Here is an 18679-nt window from a genome sequence, read left to right on the forward strand (position 1 = left end):
TATTGCATACTTTCAAGGTATCCATCTCAGAGGATGCAGTGCCTTAAGATCCTTATAGTTTGCAGCCTAAATTGGTATATTACTAACTGTAGTATAAGGGTTTGTAAAGGTTAATGTGTGAGGGTGTGCACCTCTCATAATGATAATGTCACAGGTCACATGACTGACAGATTGGAAGGGAGAATGATCATAGTTTCTGCAAAGTAAGACTTCGTCATGTATGTATTTAGTATATAATAAACTTGTTTTTTGAATATGTTAATGTCTCACTAACCATTCTGAAAATAGGCAGAAGTGGGTACTGCAGATGCTAGAGTAGAGTCAAGATTAGAGTGGTGCTGGAAAAGCACAGCAGGTCAGGCAGCATCCAAGGAGCAGGAAGGGCTTTTGAAAATAGACTAACCAACATGCAATGTGATGGCAGCAGCAATAAATCCAAAGCACTGGAAATTCAACTTTAAGCATGAGTAACAGTCAGACCTGAAAAAGTGGCGCCCAAAGTATCAAACTCAATAGCAGACAATTGGGGAACTCCAAAGCTGCTCCGTAGCCAAAGTGGAGGTAATGAGGTTTGGAAAATTAGCTTTCAAAGTCATTCAAGGCTGTGCCATAGCAGTAAGAGTGATCTGTGAAGAAAATCCTGATCCAGCAATCACAGACTTGAAATCAGAGAACCAAGCAAAGTCTGTAGATCTGGTGAGAAGCTCTTAAAAAGAGTTTTAAAAGGGTGGATTCTAATGGCATAATAGGCAGACATCACTTGAAAAACCCAGAATGCAGGCAAGGGCAGCTTAAACTAAAATCCCTGCAGTCAAGATCCTAACTCAAAGCAACAATGGCAAAGAAGCAAAGAAAAATCAAATGAAAAGCTATTCCAAATATGTGATATTCCAGGGAAAGGGAGGGAAGGAATAGAGTCATACAGCATGGAACAGACCCTTTGGTCCAACTCAAACCAGACATCCCAGTCTGACATGATCCCATTTGCCAGCATTTGGCTCATATCCCTGTAAACCATTCCTAGTCATATACCCATCCAGATGCCTTTTTAATGGTGTAATTGTACAAACCTCTACCACTTCCTCAGGCAGCTTGTTCCATACATCCGCCACCCTCTGTGTGATAAAGCTACCCCTCGGGTCCTTTTTAAATCTTTCCCCTCTCACCTTAAACCTATGTCCTCTAGTTCTGGACTCCCCCACCCTAGGAAAAAATACCTTGGCTAATCATCCTATCCAAGACCCTCTTGGTTTTATAAACCTCTATGAGGTCACCCCTTCAGTCACCGATTCTCCAGGGAAAAGTGCCGTAGCCTATGCAGCCTTCCCCATAGCTCAAACCCTTCAGACCTGGCAACATCCGTATTATTGAAATAAATTAAAACAAAGCAATCTTCAAGAGTTTTTCTTGATTTAAAAAATAAATACCAAGTCCAGATGGTAGTTACCCCAGGGAGATAAAGTGATCGCAGCAGGATGAGCAGTTTGGGAAAGTTTCAAATACTGGAAGGAACGTTTAAAACTTCAGGCAGAGCAATGAAAAGTTTAGAAAAATGAAAGCTAAACTTATATTACATGAGAAGTCTGGACACTCGGAAGGACCAAGTCAAATTCAAAACTGGTGGAAACAAACTTTGAGGTACCAGGTTACTTCAGATTCAACAATAATTCTGAAGCTGAACAGGGTAACACAGCACTTTATTCCACTGGAACAGTAGTGATAATGTTATTGCAAGTCAGAGCATTAATGAGACCTCGGATAAACTTGAAGAGGTTTTAAATGCATTTGATAACTATTTCAGCCTGACGAACATAGGATTCTGGAAAGGGCCAAAGTCAATGACAGTTTCCAGAAACAAATGGATGCTTTTAATAAATTATCTTTACATACAGATTGAAGCATGCAAGAAGGGAGAACTAACAGTGGAATAAATATAAAACAGCACTGTGTTGCTGATGAATCTTTGTCAGATGTGTCTTTACTAGACAAATGTGAGGTGATGCATTTAGGCAAGTCTAATTCTAGAGCGAATTATACAATGAATGGAAGAGCCTTGAGAAAACTTGATGGGCAGAGAGATCTGAGAGTTCAGGTCCATTGTACCCTGAAGGTTGCTGCACAGGTGGATAGAGTGGTCAAGAAGGCATATAGTATGCTTGCCTTCATTGGATGGGGTATTGAGTACAAGAGCTGGCAAATCATGTTAATATTGTACAAGACATTGGTTCGGCCGCATTTAGAATACTGTGTACTGTTCTGGGCGCCACATTACCAAAAGGACGTGGATGCTTTGGAGAGGGTGCTTATGGGCGGCACGGTGGCACAGTGGTTAGCACTGCTGCCTCGCAGCGCCAGAGACCCGGGTTCAATTCCCGCCTCAGGCGACTGGTATGGAAGGTGCTAGCTATGAAGAGAGGTTGAGTAGGTTAGGTTTTTTTCACTAGAAAAAAAGGAGATTGAGGGGGGACCTGATTGAGGTTTGCAAAATCATGAAGGGTATAGACAGGGGTATAGACAGGGTGGATAGAGACAAGCTTTTTCCCAGGGTGAGGAATTCAATAACGAGAGGTGGAAAGTTTAAGGGGGATGCACGCGGCAAGTACTTCACACAGAGGGTAGTGGATGTTTGGAACGTGTTGCCAGCAGAGGTGGTAGAGGCAGGCACGGTAGATTCATTGAAGATGCGTCTGGACAGATGCATGAGTAGGTGGGGAGCAGAGGGATACAAATGCTTAGGAATTGACCGACAGGTTTAGACAGTACATTTGGATCGGCTCAGGCTTGAAGGGCCTGCTAGTGTCTTAAAGGGATAATGGCCCAGTTAAAGAGTATTTAACAGGTACTTAATCTGTTCAAGTCCAGGAGATGGTTAGTAAGGGCTGATTAATATTATAATGTTTCATGGAGACTTGATGGATATGGTATTGTTCTGTATGCTACCCTTATTCAGAGGTAAACACTGCTTGTAGCAAGGGCTGATAAGGTGTGAAAATGCAGTAAAATATAGCGAGCTGGTGATTGAGTTAATAAAGATAACCTTTAATACAATATCTCATAACACAATATCTCACAAGGGGAATACTGAAAGGTAAGTAAAACCTTGGTGCAGGAAGCTTCTGGTGGCCATAAAGTCCACTAAATGCAGGAATGTAAAAAAAACAGAAAACTAAGTACAAAGGAACAGGAAAGCGAAAGGTGCTACAAACCCAACAACTCCATGGAAACAAACCAAACTATAGGCATGAACAGTGTCCAGTAAACATTATAGAAAGCTTTCTGTGCAGAAAAAAAATGGTCATTCTGTCAAGGTGTACTGAAGTAAAACCTCTATCCCCTCATGGTCAATATAATGCTGTTCTTGCCCTGCTCTGAGGGTGCAGCTGTCACTGCAAAATGGCAGATTTCACTGAGGACAATGTTACTGAAGTGAAGACATCTCAAACATTTGTTTTCATTAGGATTGCCTTCCAGCTACTTGATCTGCCTATGTGATCTGTGTTCGTTCTCCATGCTGTATTCCAAGCAGATTGTCAACTATTTCCACCAACTTATCATGTTACTGTGAAATGTTTTGGCTTGGTTCAGTTCAACAGAAAAACTATAATTCCTGATCAAAGAAGTCATCAAACACTAAGATTCGTTCGGTCTTAGTTCTCATCAAACTGCGCCGTGACTGTCTGGTATTATCCATCCAATATGCCAAGGAATCATTGCTGGAACTATTGCTGGAATTGTTCCATGTTGTTGGATTCTTCATAAATTGTTTACTTATCCTGAAGTGTTTATTATTATCCGCATTATCATTTATGAAGAGCATTGGTGAAATAAAGTCATTCCATGGATTATCTAAATTAAAAAAGGAGAATTAAACAAAACATAAATTGTTCATAATTCTATTTAAATGGAACAAGATGTGCTTTTGAACCTTTGAATAATGGGCTGTAGATTTTCTGCTCCATTGTCCATATCTAGTGTTTAATTCCTGGTATAATAAAATTAAAATTGGGGCACAGATACACTAGGCCAGATTTACAATGTAGGTTTGGGAGACTGACAAATGGCCTATTTGAGCAGGAGGGAAGCTCAGTGTCGCTGGAGACCTACCTGCTTGGTGCCAACAACAAAGGCAGACAGAAGCCATGTTGGCAGTTGCCTAAACCTTGCCAATTAGTGTGGTCAGTTCCTCAAAGTAGAACATGCTGGAAAGCAGCCATGGACAAGAGGGTAAGAACAGCCCTAATGTTAGCTTCATTGGACGCACAGAATAAATTTAAAAATGAATGTCAAGCAGTCTACGGAAGGGCACAGCTGAGCATATGCAAACCACAGCCAAGTTTGTGTCTTTTTTACCACCATGCTCCCTCTGGAATTACGAGTGAATTATAACTCTGCCAAAAAGGTCAAGCATTTTTGATCCCTTTGTAATCTATGATAAAGGATAGAATTGATGAATGACTCTAAAGGCCTGGATTAGTGGAGAACAAACAGCCCAGATTTGTCAAGAGTATATCATACTTGACTAAGTTCCTTGCACATTTTTGAGGACATTACAGGGGTGTGAAAGGAATATAGTGGATGTGTTGCATGAATTCTCAGAAGGCATTTGATAAGCTGCCTCATAAGAAACTTGATCCAAATAGCATAGGGCATGCTGTTAAAGAAAGTGTTGGCACTTAAATAGAGAAGTAGACATGCAGTGAAAAGCCAAGAGCATAAGGAAATTTTTTTTAATTTTCAAGATGCAAATGCTGGCATGTCCCAAAATCCCTTTCTTGGAATCACCCATTTACTAGTCATATAAATGATCTGGGCACAAGGGAGACGTTTGCTGATATCTTGACAACAGGGCACAGAGAGACAACAGAATAGTGTGAATAAGTAGTTCAGGAGGAGTAAATTGGGAAAGCAAATCTTCCCTACATGTTAAAATTTTCAACCGGGATTTTGCAAACAGGACTAACTCCATACACTTCAAAAATGGCAGAAATACCCAGGTGTAGAAGCACATTTCTGAGAGCTCCAATTTTTGCCAGGGGGGAAATGGAGGTGGGATATAAACTGTTACATGAAGGATACTCAGCAGAGTCTTTTGAAAATAGTGCTGAGTTTAGATAGACCCTATGTTGGCTGTTGCAGGGCCTTAACCAACAGTGCGAGAGTTTCAAATTATAGGGTAATTATAAACATTCTTGAAGGGCAGATAAAATTGATTAATTGTTGAGATCTGAAGTTAATTAAATCCACAGACTTTTGCAAATGAAAGATAAACAGGCTGTAGTGAAAGTGAAAATAAAAGTCTGCTGTATTGCTTTGATTGGCAGGTCAGGTGGTGTACTAGCAGTTTCAGTCGTTGTTAGTTGACATCACCTTAAGGACACTTTATGAATTCTTGGTTGATTTCCAAAAGGTACAACTACCTCAGCAGGGGATTCCAATTTGCTTACGGCATTAGGTCATTTAGGATTAGGAGTCTTGAGTTATGATATGAGTTATGAACATAAGGTTTTGTTTTGCTTTTATGAAATAACCTTCTTCGGGCAGTAATTTTCTTTCCTTTATTGGTCAGAGTATTGAGTACAGGAGTTGAGAGGTCATGTTGCGGCTGTACAGGACATTGGTTAGGCCACTGTTGGAATATTGTGTACAATTCTGGTCTCCCTCCTATCGGAAAGATGTTGTGAAACTTGAAAGGGTTCAGAAAAGATCTACAAGTATGTTGCCAGGGTTGGAGGCAGAGGGTGGTATGTGTATGGAATGAGCTGCCAGAGGATGTGGTGGAGGCTGGTACAATTGCAACATTTAAGAGGCATTTGGATGGGCATATGAATAGGAAGGGTTTGGAGGGATATGGGCCAGGTGCTGTCAGGTGGGACTAGATTGGGTTGGGATATCTGATCAGCATGGACGGGTTGGACTGAAGGGTCTGTTTCCATGCTGTACATCTCTATGACTCTATTAGTTGAGATTTTCCTTTTTTTAAAGATTTGAATTGCATTTCGCAAATGAGATATTTTTGCTATCAAGTCTGTATAATGATAGCTATATTATATTTTTAAAACTGAATTTAATTTCACCTCGGCATAGCTCATGAAGGCTGACCAAGGTGGATACTGGGTGTGTTTGCATGATGACATAAAGGGCAATGGGGTAGGGGGAGGGTGAATGGCATGAGTTGGCATAAAGAGGAGGATCCATGCTGGTATATGGGGATTTGAGTTTGAATGAGTTAGCATGGAGGACCATGAGGAGTTGATGAGGATGTAAGTAGTGTGGTCTTCAGGGCCTAGAATCTTATAACTTAACAAAGAAATGAGTTTGCACATTCTCCCCGTGTCTGCGTGGGTTTCCTCCAGGTACTCTGGTTTCCTCCCACAGTCCAAAGATGTGCAGGTCAGGTGAATTGGCCATGCGAAATTGCCCATAGTGTTAGGTGCATTAGTCAGAGGGAAGTGGGTCTGGGTGGCTTACTCTTCGTAAGGTTGGTGTGGACTGGTTGGGCCGAAGGGCCTGTTTCCACACTGTAGGGAATCTAATCTGATCTAATCTAATTTCATGAAGCAGGCCTTCTAACCAGATCATCTTGACATTCAACCATTCCTACGCTCTACTTCAGGGCTTGAAGTCTGCTTCTATCTTGCACTTGCAACTTTAGAACCGAAGTTGAAAAAAAATGAATAAAGGCAAATGGGATTCCATATGTTTTACTTTGAAGCAATGAATATACTTTAAAATCAAATTGATGCCAAATTTTGAAAAGTAAGTGGTTAGGTGGCATTTAGGTGCTGATGTTACTGCACTAGTGATCCAGATATCTGAACTAAAGCTCTTTTGAGAGGAGTTCAAATCCCACCTTGTCAGGTGACTTTAAATTCAATTCATAATTAATACGTCTGGAATTCAAAAGCGTAGTCTTAGTAATGATGACCTTGAACTTACTGGATGATTGTGGAACAAAACATCTAGTTTAATAATGCCTGATTTACCCTGTCTGGTTGACATGTGATTCCAGATGCATCATATTATGGTTCACTGTCAAATGCCAAGCAAGCCATTCAGTTGTATCAAATTACCATAGAAAAATCAAAAAGGAATAAAATGGAACACACCAAGGATGTAGGTGCCAGAAATGACGAAGACATAACAAGTTCAGTCAACCCTTTCAACAAAGAAATATCTGTTGACCTGTATCAAAATAGGGGCAGATGTCCTACGGGCTAGTCAAGCAACATATTCACACTCACTAACTCATACCTTAGATTAGATTAGATTACTTACAGTGTGGAAATAGGCCCTTCGGCCCAACAAGTCCACACCAATCCGCCGAAGCGCAACGCACCCATACCCCTACATTTAACCCTTCACCTAACACTACGGGCAATTTAGAATGGCCAATTTGCCTGACCTGCCCATCTTTGGATTGAGAGGAAACCAGAGCACCTGGAGGAAACCCACGCAGACACGGGGAGAATGTGCAAACTCCACTCGGTCTGTCGCCTGAGGCGGGAATTGAATCCGGGTCTCTGGCGCTGTGAGACAGCAGTTGCATCATTCCTGGTTATGTCCTGTCCCACTGGCAAGATGGGTCCACAACAGGTTGGGAGTGAGTAGCACTGCCTGTACTCAAAATTGACTGGATCAGGTTAAAATCAGCAAGTTTACTGCACCCTCTCAGCTAATGAATCATTAGTCCTCCATGTTGAACACCACTTGGAGGAAGCAACTAGAGTAGCAAAGACCTTGAATGTACTTTTGATGAAGAGTCACCAGACTTGAAATATTAACTCTGCTTTCTCTCCACAGATGCTATCAGATCTGCTGAGTTTCACCAGCAATTTCTGTTTTAGTTTTAGATCTCCAACATCTGCAGTTCTTTGTTTTAGTTCAATGAATGTAATTAGTGGGTGATTTTATGTTCAAGAGTGAGTCCATAGCTCCAATGCTGATCAAGCTGTTGATTCCTCTGGTGATGCATCCTCATCCATCTACCTGCTAGCTGCATCTATCCATGCTAATATTGGTAGGAATAACTGTCATACACTCCTTGTTGAGACCAAATCCCATCCTCATACTGAGCATTTTCTCTATCATGTTCGAAGGCATTCAACTGGGAATTTATGAGGCTCTGTGAACTACCATCAGCAAATGAATTGTATTCAGCCACAATCTATAATCTCACAGTCCAGTATATCCCTCACTCTACCATTGCTGTTAAAGCAGGAGATCAACTCTGGATCTTTGAGGATTATAGGAGAACACATCAGGAGCAGTACTGAAAACCAAAAATGGTGGAAATCACAGCAGGTCAGACAGCATCTGATGAAGAGTCATCTGGGCTCGAACGTTAGCTTGCTTTCTCTCCATGGATGCTGCCTGACCTGTTGTGATCTCCAGCATCTTTTGTTTTCAGTAATGATTCCAGTATCTGCAGTAATTTGTTCCGACATCAGGAGCAGTACTGGGCTTAGCTAAAAGTGAAGTGGCAACCTGATGAAGCTACAATTATTACTCATTTAGCATTATTATTAAAACAACAGATGTAACATAGAACAGACAGAGCAAGACAACCCACAACCAAAGGATCTGTATATCTGTGTGTGATACACACATACACAGATATGCTAATATATATATATATATAAAAGATCAAACCCCTCAGGTGTCCTGCCATGATGGTGAGCAATTAAATGAGGTGGACAAGGATCCACAAATCCCCCTTATCTCACTGATAGGGGAGTCAGCATGGCAGTAGGAAAAACACGGCGGAAACATCTGCAACCATTTTCAATCAGAAAGGTCAGGTGGATAATCTATCTAAACCTTCACCTGATGTGCCCAGCGTCACAGTCCATCACCACATGCAGTTAAACTGAACAATGTTCAGAACTATGGAAAGTGAACAGAAAAGTAAACTGATTCCATGAATGAGAGGTCATCCTCAAAGGTAGTGGATCTTCTGATTAGAATAGAAAATATTCAGGGGCAAACCAATTAAAAATGTTAAACCCTTATCATTGTTAATATGTTAAAGAGAAAAATATTATTTTCATGGTTGCACAAACCATCACAATGAAATACATTCAGGATTATCATTTGTAAAATGTTGAAAGACTATACTCCACGGAGGGGAACATTGAACATGGAATGGTTTATTATTAGTTGTAACTGAGCAGCATTTATAAGTAGATTGGATCAGTATTTGAAAATGAAAATGATACAAAGAACAGGCCAAACTAGGATTAGAATAGATAATTTAATTGAAGAATTAGCCCACAAACACACACAATGGGGTTAATGGCTAAGTTCTAGCCAGTAACTTCTTTGGGCAGAAAGTGAAAGGGGTCTGAGTGCCTGGAATATGAGAAGATTTGTGGCAAAATCAAATGAGTAATCAGTAAGGCCAATTTTGAAGTTAGGAGTATTTGGCTTCCATCTGTTATATATTTAGATTTATTACTACATACCTCTAGACCAGATGGGATTTGATCCCAGACTCCTAATCTAGAGATAGGGACACTACCACTACACCATAAGGGCCCTCACCTCATCTTTTATGCTCTTGGTATTCCAAGTCCCTCACTAGATAGTGACGAATTGCTAATTAAGGAGGATTATTGTTTGTTAAGTACCTTGTTAGTGGACCAATCTGGGAGTTGTGATGCCTATAGGGTTCACAGGAAGAACAATCAGGAAGGGGATTTAAAGGTTTGGGAGATCACCAACACATTGAGATGGAAGCAGAAAGCCATAGGGGCAGTGTAGGTATTCAATGAGGTTAGTTACAGTGAGAAAACTCTCTAGGCCTTACAACAGGAGGTCCTCCAAAATCCTTGGTGCAACTTAGACTTTGCAAAAAAAAAATTTAAGGTTCAGCCCTATCAGTCTAATTCTTCAACACATGATATGAAGCAAAGAACACTTGCTTGAATGATTTTCATTCTGTGTCAATTCTTTCTCTGTAATACGACTACATATTTCTATTTTGATCTAATGGTCTCAGCCCAGCATTTACCACTGCCATCCTGCATAATAATTAGGTTGGTTACCCAGCAACTTTCAAAGGAAATAATCCTATTTAAAGAGTTAATCCAGGTAGTTACAGGCCAGTGAGCCTGATGTCTGTAGTGGGAAAGCTATTGGAGGAGATACCGAGAGACAGGATTTATTCACATTTGGAAGTGAATGGACTTGTTCGTGATCGGGGTCATGGTCATGAGTCACCAACTTGATTGAGTTTTTCGAGGAGATGATTAGATTACATTACAGTGTGGAAATAGGCCCTTCGGCCCAACAAGTCCACACCGACCCGCTGAAGCACAACCCACCCATACCCCTACATTTACCCCTTACCTAACACTACGGGCAATTTAGCATGGCCAATTCACCTGACCTGCACATCTTTGGACTGTGGGAGGAAACCGGAGCACCTGGAGGAAACCCACGCAGACACGGGGAGAATGTGCAAACTCCACACAGTCAGTCGCCTGAGGCGGGAATTGAACCCAGGTCTCAGGCGCTGTGTGGCAGCAGTGCTAACCACTGTGCCACCGTGCTGCCCACAATGAGAATGACTGATGAGGGAAGGGCATTGGATGTCATCTACATGGACTTTAAATAAGATAATGGATAAGGTACCTCATGGCAGGCTGGTACAAAAGATAGTCTCATGAGATCCAGGATGAGCTGGCTAGATGGATATAAAATATTAATGGTGATAGAAGACAGAGAATAGCAGTGGAAGGGAACTTTCTGGAATGGAGATAAGTAATTAGTGGTATCCGGACGGATCAGTGCTGGGGCCTTTGTTGTTGTAATGTATATAAATGGTCTGGAGGAAAACGTAGGTGGTCTGATTAGTGAGTTTGTCGATGACATCAAAATTGGCAGAGTTGCAGGTAGTGAGGAGGATCGTCAAAGGATACAGTGGGATTTAGATAGATTACAGATTTGGGCAGAGAAATGACAGCTGGAGTTTAATCCTGACAAATGCAAGGTGATAAACTTTGGAAAATCAAATTCAGGTATGAATTATACAATAAATGGCAAAACCCTTAGGAGTATTGGGATACAGAGGGATCTGTTGTACAGATCCACAGATCCCTGAAAGTGGCAACGCAAGTAGATTAGGTGGTCAAGAAGGCATACAGCATACTTACCTTCGTGGGCCAGGGCACCGAATATAAAAGTTAGCAAGTTATGATACAGCTGTATAAAACATTAGTTAGGCCATATTTAGAATATTGCATGCAGTTGTGGTCACCACACTACCAGAAGGATGTGGATGCTTTGGAGAAGGTGCAGAGAAAGTTGCCTGCTCTCGAGGGTTTTGGTAATGAGGAGAGCTTGGATAGACTCAAATTGTTTTTAATGGAAAAATGGAGGCTTGGCGGGACTGGATAGACATCCACAAAATTAAGGCACAGATATGGTGGATAGTCTGAGGCTTCTTACCAGGGTGGAAAGGTCAACTTCAAGAGGGCACAGGTTCAAGGTGAAAGGGGAAAGGTTTAGCGGAGAAGTGCAAGGAACATTTTTCACACAGAGGTTCGAGGGTGTCTGGGGTGCACTGCCAATGGAGATAGTGGAAGTAATGTTCGCAACTTTTAAGGCATATCTTGATGCACACATGAACGGGAGGTAAACAGAGGAATACAAACTGTGAATGGGCAATAGATAGTGGATCTAAATAAGGAGTAGGAATCAGCGCAGCCTTAGTGGGCCAATGGGCCTGTTTCTGTCCTGTAGTGCATTGTATTGGTATTAAGACAGGCCACAAAGTAATTTTGAGGAATGTAAAATGAAAACTAAACAATAATGGCCTAATTTCTCATCAATGTGAACCAAAGAATTACAGAAGGATAGCAGGATTAGAGGCCATGCAGCTACAGATTTTGAAATCTCGGATCTAGGATGATGACCTGCTCACACCAAAGACAACAACATTTCCTAGAAGTGAACCTGAACTTGAAAAATTGTTCAAATTTGATCACATTTTAAATTATGTGGTTTTCAAAAGTCTTGTGCTTCTGTAGGAAGAATTAAATTTACTTCAATATTTGTTTTGACTGCTATATTTGTCAAAAGATTATATATGTGTGAGGAGATGTGCTTTGTATTCATGGACATGCAAACCCTTTTTATGTACAGATAAATTAGCCCCCCCAAAAATGACCCACAGTTTGGAAGTAGGAAAATGGTCTAATATTAATAGAAAATATTATTCAAAATACATTTCTGTAAACACAAAATATTTTGAATCATGACTTGAAAAATGTCAAGCTCTTCAAAATGGAAAGTTAGGCCTGATGACAGTTAGGCCCAGAATTCTTCTTTTTAATAATTCATCAGCATCTTTGCAGTTAATCCAAAGAATAACTTAATTACCATCATCTTTACTGAATGTATCATCATATGCTATTGCAATATAGCATTGATCTTGATGACTGTTATTTTGTGCTGCTTCCCTTGCTTTTTTAGCTCCGACATCCTTTATTTTCTTGTTACTATTGCCAGTCTCCAGGGCAAGATTCCTCTTCAGTTCTGTCTGTTCCTGCAGGTGAATTGCCTGTAAAGAAACAAGTAAAACCATGATCAGTAATTTCATTCGATTGTGAAAAAAATATACAATAAAACTTTATGTTGGAAGCTGAATACAAATCTTAGGCAAAAAAATAAGATTACAAAGTGAATCAAAACTTAAAGGTTATGTTACATAGGAATCTCTTCTGGTGTAGAAGTGACTTGTACAAGAAGGATGGATTGCACCTGAATTGGAAGAGGACTAATATGCAGGCAGGGAGATTTGCTAGAGATGCTCGGGAGGATTTAAGCTATTAAGGTGGCCCGGGGGGGGGGGGGGGATTACCCAGGGAGATAGTGAGGATAGAGATCAATCTGAGACTGGTACATTTGGAAAAAGGAGCAGGTCAAGCAGTCAGGACAGGCAGGAACAAAGCAGAGAACAAGGTCAGACTGGTACATTAAAATGCATTTACTTCAATGCAAGAGGCCTGACAGGTAAGGCAGATGAATGCAGGGCATGGTTAGGAACATGGACTGGGATATCATAGCAATTATAGAAACGTGGCTCAGGGATGGACAGGACTGGCAGCTTAATGTTCCAGGATACAAAACTATAGGAAGGATTGAAAGCGGGGGGGGGGCAGAGAGGAGAGGGAGGGATGTTTTTGATAAGGTTTAGCATTCCTGCTGTACTTAAGAAGGATATTCCTGGGAACACATCCAGGGAAGTTATTTGGGTAGAACTGAGAAATAAGAAAGGGATGATCATCTTATTGGGATTGTATTATAAACCCCCTAATAGTCAGTGGGAAATTGAGAAACAAATTTGTAAGGAGATCTCAGCTATCTGTAAGAATAATAGGGTAGTTATTGTAGAGGATTTTAACTTTCCAAACAGACTGGTGTTAAGGATTTAGATGGAGAGGAATTTGTTAAGTGTGTACAAGAAAAGTTTCTGATTCAATATGTGGATGTACCTACTAGAGAAGGTACAAAACTTGACCTACTCTTGGGAAATAAGGCAGGGCAGGTGACTGAGGTGTCGAGGGGAGCATTTTGGGGCCAGCGACCATAATTCTATTAGTTTTAAAATAGTGATGGAAAAGGATAGTCCAGATCTAAAAGTTGAAGTTCTATATTGGAGTAAGGCTAACTTTGACGGTATTAGGCAATAACTTTCAAAAGCTGACTGGGGGGCATGGGAAACCTTCAAAACTGAGATAATGTGAGTCCAAACACAGTATATTCCTGTTAGGGTGAAAGGAAAGGCTGGTAGGTATAGGGACGCTGGATGACTAAAGAAATTGAGGTTTTGGTGAAGAAAAAGAAGGAAGCATATGCCAAGTATAGACAGGATAGATCGAGTGAATCCTCAGAAGAGTATAAGGGCTGTAGAAGTATATTTAAGAGTGAACACAGGAGGGCACAAAGGGGACAGGAGATAGCTTTGGCAAATTGGGTTAAGGGAATCCAAATGGACTTTATGAAGACATTAAGAACATTAAGGACAAAAGGGTAACTAGGGAGAGAATAGGGACCCTTAAAGATCAGCGAGGTAGCCTATGTGTGGAACTGCAGGAGATGGGGGAGATACTAAACAAGTATTTTGCATCAGTGTTTACTGGGGAGAAGGACATGGAAGATATAGAATGTGGATAAATAGATGGTAGGGTCTTGAAAAATGTCCATATTACAGAATAGGATGTGCTGGATGTCTTGAAACACATAAAAATGGATAAATCTCCAGGATCTGATCAGGTGTACCCTAGACCTCTGTAAGAAGCTAGGGAAGTGATTACTGGGCTCCTTGCTGAGATATTTGGATCATTGTTAGTCACAGCTGAGGTGCTGGAAGATTGGAGGTTGACTAACGTAGTGCCACTATTTAAGAAAGGTGGTAAGGAAAAGCCAGGAAACTACAGACCAGTGAGCCTGACATTAGTGGTGGGCAAGTTATTGGAGGCAGTCCTGAGGGACAGGATTTAAATGTATTTGGAAAGGCAAGGACTGATTAGGGATCATCAGCATGGCTTTGTGCATGGGAAATCATGTCTCATGAACTTGATTACAGAACGAGAGGGCATAGGTTTAGGGTGAGAGGGGAAAGATATAAAAGAGACCTAATGGGCAACTTTTTCATGTAGAGGGTGGTACGTGCATGGAATGAGCTGCCAGAGGAAGTGGTGGAGGCTGGTACAATTGCAACATTTAAAAGGCATTTAGACGGGTATATGAATAGAAAGGGTTTAGAGGTATATGGGCCGGGTGCTGGCAGGTGGGACTAGATTGGGTTGGGCATGGACGGGTTGGACCGAAGGGTCTGTTTCCATGCTGTACAACTCTATGACTCTAAGTAACAAAGAAGATTAATGAGGGCTGAGTGGTAGATGTGATTTATATGGACTTCAATAAGGCGTTTGACAAGGTTCCCCATGGTAGACTGGTGAGCAAGGTTAGATCTCATGGAATACAGGGAGAACCAGCCATGTGAATACAAAACTGGCTCAAAGGTAGAGGACAGAGGGTGAAGGCCTGGGACCAGTGGTGTGCCACAAGGACCAAGGATCAGTGCTGGGTCCACTACTTTTCATCATTTATATAAATGATTAGGATGTGAACTTGGAGGTATAGTTAGTAAGTTTGTAGATTACACCAAAATTAGAAGTGTAGTGGACAGCGAAGAAGGTTACCTCAGATTACAACAGGACCTTGATCAGATAGACCAATGGGCTGAGAAGTGGCAAATGGAGTTTAACTCAGATAAATGTGGGAGGTGCTGCATTTTGGGAAAGCAAATCTTCGTAGGATTTATACACTTAATGGTAAGGTCCTAAGGAGTGTTGCTGAACAAAGAGACCTTGGAATGCAGTTCATAGTTCCTTTTCAATGGAGTTTAGTTTAGATAAATGTGAGCAATGGAAAATCAAATCTTATGTGAAACTTGAAAGGGTTCAGAAAAGATTTACAAGGATATCACCAGGGTTGGAGGATTTGAGCTATACGGAGAGACTGAACAGGCTGGGGCTGTTTTCCCCAGATCGTTGGAGTTTGAGGGGTGACCTTACAGAGGTTTATAAAATCATGAGGGTAATGGATAGGATAAATAGACAAAGTCTTTTCCCTGGGGTGGTGTAGTCCAGAACTAGAGGGCATAGGTTTAGGGTGAGAGGAAAGATATAAAAGGGACCTAAGGGCCTTTTTCATGCAGAGGGTGGTGCATGTATAGAATGAGCTGCCAGAGGAAGTGGTGGAGGCTGGTACAATTACAGCATTTAAAAGGCATATGATTAGGAAGTGTTTAGAGGGATATGGGCCTAGTGCTAGCAAATGGGACTAAATTAGGTTAGGACATCTGGTCGGCAGGGACGAGTTGGATTAAATAGGTTCTCTCAGCTTTACTGCAGGGTTATAACATGTTTGCATCTCAGACACTGAGGGTAAAGATAGGAAATTATTGTACTTTTGCCAATGTTATAGATTTGAATTCTGTGTATCCCATGTATTGCTAATAAGTTCTGCATAAAACATTGTTGAAGAATATGGTTCCAATACTGAAAAAGGACAAGATCCTAGATCTAGATAGTATGCACGCAGGAAAAATATATAGTTGAGGCACTATTTAAAAATACAAAAAATTATAGAACATAATTACAGAGACCAGTGGATAGCTAAATATTGATCCATAAAATAGGAAAAGGAAGAAAGAACAAATCCTGGGATCTACAGACCAGACGCATGAAACACATTAACTCTTTCCAAAAGTAGTGAGAAAACATCATCTAATGGCAGCAAATATAATAAAATATCAATGTGGATTTCAAAGGCTAACTGGGCGAAAGTGAGGACTGCAGATACTGGAAATCAGAGTCAAGATTAGAGTAGTGCTGGAAAAGGGCTCCTGCCTGAAACGTCGATTTTCTTGCTCCTCGGATGCTGCCTGATCTCATGTATATCTGACCTAATTTGTTAAAGAGCTAACTGCATCAAGCATTAAAAGTCATTTATTTGCACTTTTAAAAAGCCCTTGATAGCATCACATATGGTAGCATAGTATGGTTCTGATAAAAAATAGAATATATGGAGCAAGAAGACAAATAACTGAACAGACAGTAAAACTCTCTTTAAAATAAAGTTAGAAAGCAGTGAGTAGGATTAAAGAGTAATTATTCACAGGGATGTAGAATCCATGAGTTGACTTCCATCCATCTGTGCTAGAATCATGGTCATTCAAGATTTATGTCAATGACATGGGCTTGGGCTTCAGTAACTCAACATGAGCACAGCTAAAATTTGCAAATGACACCAAAACTAGTGAAGAGGGGACATGTACAGAGTAGTGTAACTAATACTGAGGGAGAATACAACAGAGTAAAAGAAGACAGTAGATAAATTGCAGTCTAAAGAGCAAATAAACATGAACATTGATAAAGGTGAGGCAATGAACTTTAGGAGAAAAAATACAGAAAAAATGGCTACATTTTTAAAGTAAGAGACTGAATGGTGTTCAAGAGCTAAGAGATCTAAGGATGCATGTAAACAATTCATTAAAATAGTGCCATAGACCAGCAAATCAACGAACACTGTAAACAAAGCACTGGAATTTATTTCTACAGAATTAAAATCGAAAGACCTCAAGTTATGTTCATGTCAAAACTATTAAAAAGGCCACTGAAGAAAGTGCAAAAGCAATTTACGAAGAAGGTACTTAAGGTTAAAGAGTTTTTTTTTCCTTTTGAAAAGCTGAGAGAAGACCAAATAAATTATATAAATTATAAATGGGTTGGGCAGATGGATGTGAAGAGAATATTTCCACTTGTGGGAAAATACAAACTGAGGTCATATATACAAGATGTTTGCTAATAAATCCAGTAGGGAAATAGGAGAAAGTGGAATTTGCTGCTACCAGAAATGGTTGCACCAAATAGCTCAGAGAAAAGTAATAAACAGATATGTCAAAGGGATAAAATGAAATAGATGAAATGGGAGAACATTCATGGAAAGCACAAATGCTAGCTTAGACTAGCTGGGCTAATGACCTGCTGCTGAATGGTATATTCTATGCAAAGTTTATTTTAGGCTAATTCCTAAATCATAAGAAAATCTGCTTTAGTCTGTTGCTAAGCTGAATAATGGAACTGTTAATTATTGGCTTCTTTTTATTCCAGAACAGTTTAATGTAGAAACAATTGTGCAATTCACCCTACAGGCAGTCCCTGGATTATGAACAGGTTCCATTCTTGAGATGTTTAGATTAGATTACTTACAGTGTGGAAACAAGTCCACACCGCCCTGCCGAAGCGCAACCCACCCATACCCCTACATTTACCCCTTACCTAACACTACAGGCAATTTAGCATGGCCAATTCACCTGACCTGCACATCTTTTGGATTGTGGGAGGAAACCGGAGCACCCGGAGAAAACCCATGCAGACACGGGGAGAATGTGCAAACTCCACACAGTCAGTCGCCTGAGGCGGGAATTGAACCCGGGTCTCTGGCGCTGTGAGGCAGCAGTGGTAACCACTGTGCCACCATGCCACCCACAAAAGTTGTTTGCAAGTCAAATTGTACAGAAGTCAAAACACAATTCAAGACAATATAAAGTAGCCACCTTTAAGGACAGGCCTTATATATTAGAATTATATCCCTGTCTGGGATCACATTCATATAGAACATAGAACATATAACAATGCAGCACAGAACAGGCCCTTCGGCCCACGATATGCCAAACATTTGTCCTAGCTTAAGCACCTATCCATGTACCTATCCAATTGCTGCTTAAAGGTCACCAATGATTCTGACTCTGCCACTCCCACAGGCAGCGCATTCCATGCCCCCACCACTCTCTTTGTAAAGAACCTACCCCTGACATCCCTCCTATACCTTCCACCCTTCACCTTAAATTTATGTCCCCTTGTAACACTCTGTTGTACCCGGGGAAAAAGACTCTGACTGTCTACTCTATCTATTCTCCTGATCATCTTATAAACCTCTATCAAGTCACCCCTCATCATTCGCCGTTCCAATGAGAAAAGGCCTAGCACTCTCAACCTATCCTCGTGCAACCTATTCTCCATTCCAGGCAACATCCTGGTAAATCTCCTCTGCACCCTCTCCAAAGTTTCCACATCTTTCCTAAAATGAAGCGACCAGAACTGCA

General features: G+C 40.8%; 1 protein-coding gene across 2 annotated transcripts in view; it reads right to left on the reverse strand.

Moving 5' to 3' along the window:
* Window positions 1-3018: 3018 nt before the first annotated feature.
* Window positions 3019-18679, reverse strand: part of LOC122553634 (uncharacterized protein CCDC198-like) — a 50660-nt gene continuing 34999 nt past the window's right edge. For both annotated transcript variants that reach the window (XM_043697742.1, XM_043697741.1), the window contains 2 exons: window positions 12382-12562; window positions 3019-3846 (listed from right to left, as the gene is read on the reverse strand). In XM_043697742.1, coding sequence (XP_043553677.1) covers window positions 3599-3846; window positions 12382-12562 — 429 coding nt within the window. In that variant the 3' untranslated portion in view covers window positions 3019-3598. The remainder of the gene's footprint in view (window positions 3847-12381; window positions 12563-18679) is intronic.

The sequence above is a fragment of the Chiloscyllium plagiosum genome, chromosome 10 (genome assembly GCF_004010195.1).
Source record: "Chiloscyllium plagiosum isolate BGI_BamShark_2017 chromosome 10, ASM401019v2, whole genome shotgun sequence".
NCBI lineage: Eukaryota > Metazoa > Chordata > Chondrichthyes > Orectolobiformes > Hemiscylliidae > Chiloscyllium > Chiloscyllium plagiosum.